Consider the following 2,636-nt stretch of genomic DNA (forward strand, 5'->3'; position numbering starts at 1 on the left):
AAGGCTCGGGCAGCGTTTGATGCTGGCTTCGTAAACATCATTGTCCAGATAAAGATGAAAGCAGGTGGAGATCCGAGTGCTCTCTTTATGTGACTGTATTCTCCTCCAGAGAATGGTAGTGCAGTCCCCAGCTCTGCGTAACAGAGGGAACCCATCAGAGATATTACTCCACTGGCAGTCCAGATGCATAGCGCAACACCCACGTTAAGTAAAGAATACTGTAGCACTCCTGTAGGAGACACAAAGATCCCTGCACCAACTATGCTACCTATTATAAAACTCACCCCATTAAAATACCCTATTGTTCTTTTGAGTTGCATCCCATCATTTTCATTTCTTTTCTCTTCTTTTACATGGTCATTCCTTCCTTTTCTCATTTTCTTGGTCTTTTTGCAGTTAAGATCTATGGCTGTAAAGGTTTGAGAATGCTCTTTTGCCTTGCTTGTTGTTATTCAGAAATGGTCATGATCTTACTTGCTAGTGAAAGGCTATCTTGGTGAATCTTAGCTTAGTCATTCAAAGGAAAAAGCTTATTCTGTTTTGTTGATGTGTAACGTATAAAGATGATTAACAAAGTCCTATGAGAAATGCTGGCAGCTCTTCATGTAGCAAACAGCTATTCATGTAATATACTTGAGTTAACTGTGTAGTCATGGCAGCCAAGACCTCAGTGCTAGCAAGCTGTATTAGTACTTTTTAGAATTCCAGGCAGGAACTAACTATTATTGGTACCCACCAGAAAAGCTACCTAACAGAAAGATACACAAGCTGCAGTCATTCTCTATGTAACTACAGTGTAGATTTATCCATAGAAAAGTAAACTAATTTATTGTCTCGCGTGTGAAGTATATCTAAAAAAATATGAAACTCTATTAAATGATGTTATATAGTTGGCCTGTACAGCTGTAATCCATCTCTCTTCTGCATATGGATTATGACATTATTGTTAATTGCATGATCACACACTATTGTTTCTACATTTGTTACACAAAATAGACAGTTTTGACTCAAGGTTCAATTGCCTTGATTCTGACATTTCCTAACCTTTGTTTGCTTGACTTTGCAGCCTCAATTTTCTTTTAATGAAGTTTGTATATATGTGTGTATGTGCACGTACAATTCCTTATGCCATTGATTCTCAACCAGAGTGTAGTGACGTATTATTAAGTGTTACCCAATATTAGTACTGTTAGGTATAACACCTGCACATGATGCACAAAATAAACCCAGAGATTTCAAACAGGAATCCATACTGTCAAAGATATTTTGACATGTTGTGGTCTTCCTGAGTGTTTTGCAGTAGAAGAACTGCTCTATTATTTTTCTGTAGTCAAGTAATGAGTAAAAGCTAAGAGCTGAGATTCTCCAAGGGCTGCCTTTAATCTAAAAAGGTTGAGAACCACAGGCCTAGGCCGTTGAGAACCACAGGCCTAGGCCTTCAAAATGAAAATTGAACAACAGAAATTTCATCATGTGACATCTTATTGGTCCCTACATGTGTCATCACATGAGCAAAGTTAAAAATCCATTATACAGATCTCTGCATCATTAAGCTAATATGGTAATTAATGATAGCATGTGGCAGGGCACTGTGTGTGCCTGTCACTTTAAGTCCCTGGAGCTGGCAGCCTCCAGGTGCCTAATGAGGGCAGCCATTTTAGGCTCAGGGCTGCCTATATAAACAAGGCAGTTTGGCTGCTGGAGGTCAGGCAACAACATTGTCTGGTTTGAGGGCTGCTGAGTTTTATCTGGAGGTAAGGAAGGAGCTGTAGGGGATGGCAGGATGCTCCTGGTCCTGGGTATGACCTAAAGCTGCACCCTTCTGAGAGTGGGTGGCCTGGTGGGGCTCTCAGTGGCACGGAAGCCCCCAGGATATGCCAGGCCAGTTACCACCCTGGTGAAAGGTGGATTGAGGCACCTTAACCCCTAGCCCCCACCACTGGGTGGGTAACCCCTTGTGTTTGGAGGGCCTGGAGGGCAGACCCTGAAAGAGAGAGTGAAGGGCTAGGGACTCAGAGACTGAATGAGAGAGTATCCTTGACTGGCCCAGGCTGGGGCCAGGACCAGGACAGTCAAAAGGGCCAGGGGCCCACCCTGAGGGACACTGAAGAGCTGGAGGCCTGGGGTCCTGACTGGTCTAGGGGTGGGCCAGGGCTAGAGGAGCCAAAAGTCCTGGGGGAGGACCACACCCAAGAGGGGAAAATAGATTCAGGGAGCTACATAGCCAAATGAAGGCAGGGAGGCTGCCTGAATGGAGGGATCATGCAGGGGTCCTGGTAGAAGGATTCTGGGGCCCAGAGTGGGGCCAGTGATTATGTGAACATTGAGATGCCATCAGCAAGGCTTGGGTGGCGGTGTAGGGTACCCAACAGAACTTGATCCCAGGAGAACTTCTGGGAGAATGAATGCCTGTACACTTAACTCCTCCAAGGGACCAGGAGGAGTTGAGCAGTGAAGGAATGCTCCTGCACCTCCTCAAGAGCAGACCAGACTCTGATCAGAAAGGGCACTGCGTATGAGGCAGTCTGACCAGAATGGTAGTCACACTACATGTAATGGCTGTTGGCTTTGGATTTTGGACCCAATGGCCATGTTCTGGGGGTGGGACCCACCCGGAGGGGGAAAGACCCACCCAC

The 2,636-nt window shown here is 45.3% G+C and overlaps 1 protein-coding gene across 6 annotated transcripts in view; it reads right to left on the reverse strand.

The window, feature by feature from the left end:
* Positions 1 to 507, reverse strand: part of SLC7A13 (solute carrier family 7 member 13) — a 131,965-nt gene extending 131,458 nt beyond the window's left edge. For 2 of the 6 annotated variants that reach the window (XM_019527865.1, XM_019527864.1), the window contains exon 1: positions 90 to 506. In XM_019527865.1, the coding sequence (XP_019383410.1) occupies positions 90 to 377 (288 nt within the window). In that variant the 5' untranslated portion in view covers positions 378 to 506. Of the gene's footprint in view, positions 1 to 89 lie in introns of all 6 variants that reach the window. The other 4 variants (XM_019527863.1, XM_019527866.1, XM_019527862.1 and 1 more) reach the window with 4 other exon arrangements.
* Between the last annotated feature and the right edge of the window lie 2,129 nt (positions 508 to 2,636).

The sequence above is a fragment of the Gavialis gangeticus genome, unplaced genomic scaffold (genome assembly GCF_001723915.1).
Source record: "Gavialis gangeticus isolate Ggan-Ray unplaced genomic scaffold, GavGan_comp1, whole genome shotgun sequence".
NCBI lineage: Eukaryota > Metazoa > Chordata > Crocodylia > Gavialidae > Gavialis > Gavialis gangeticus.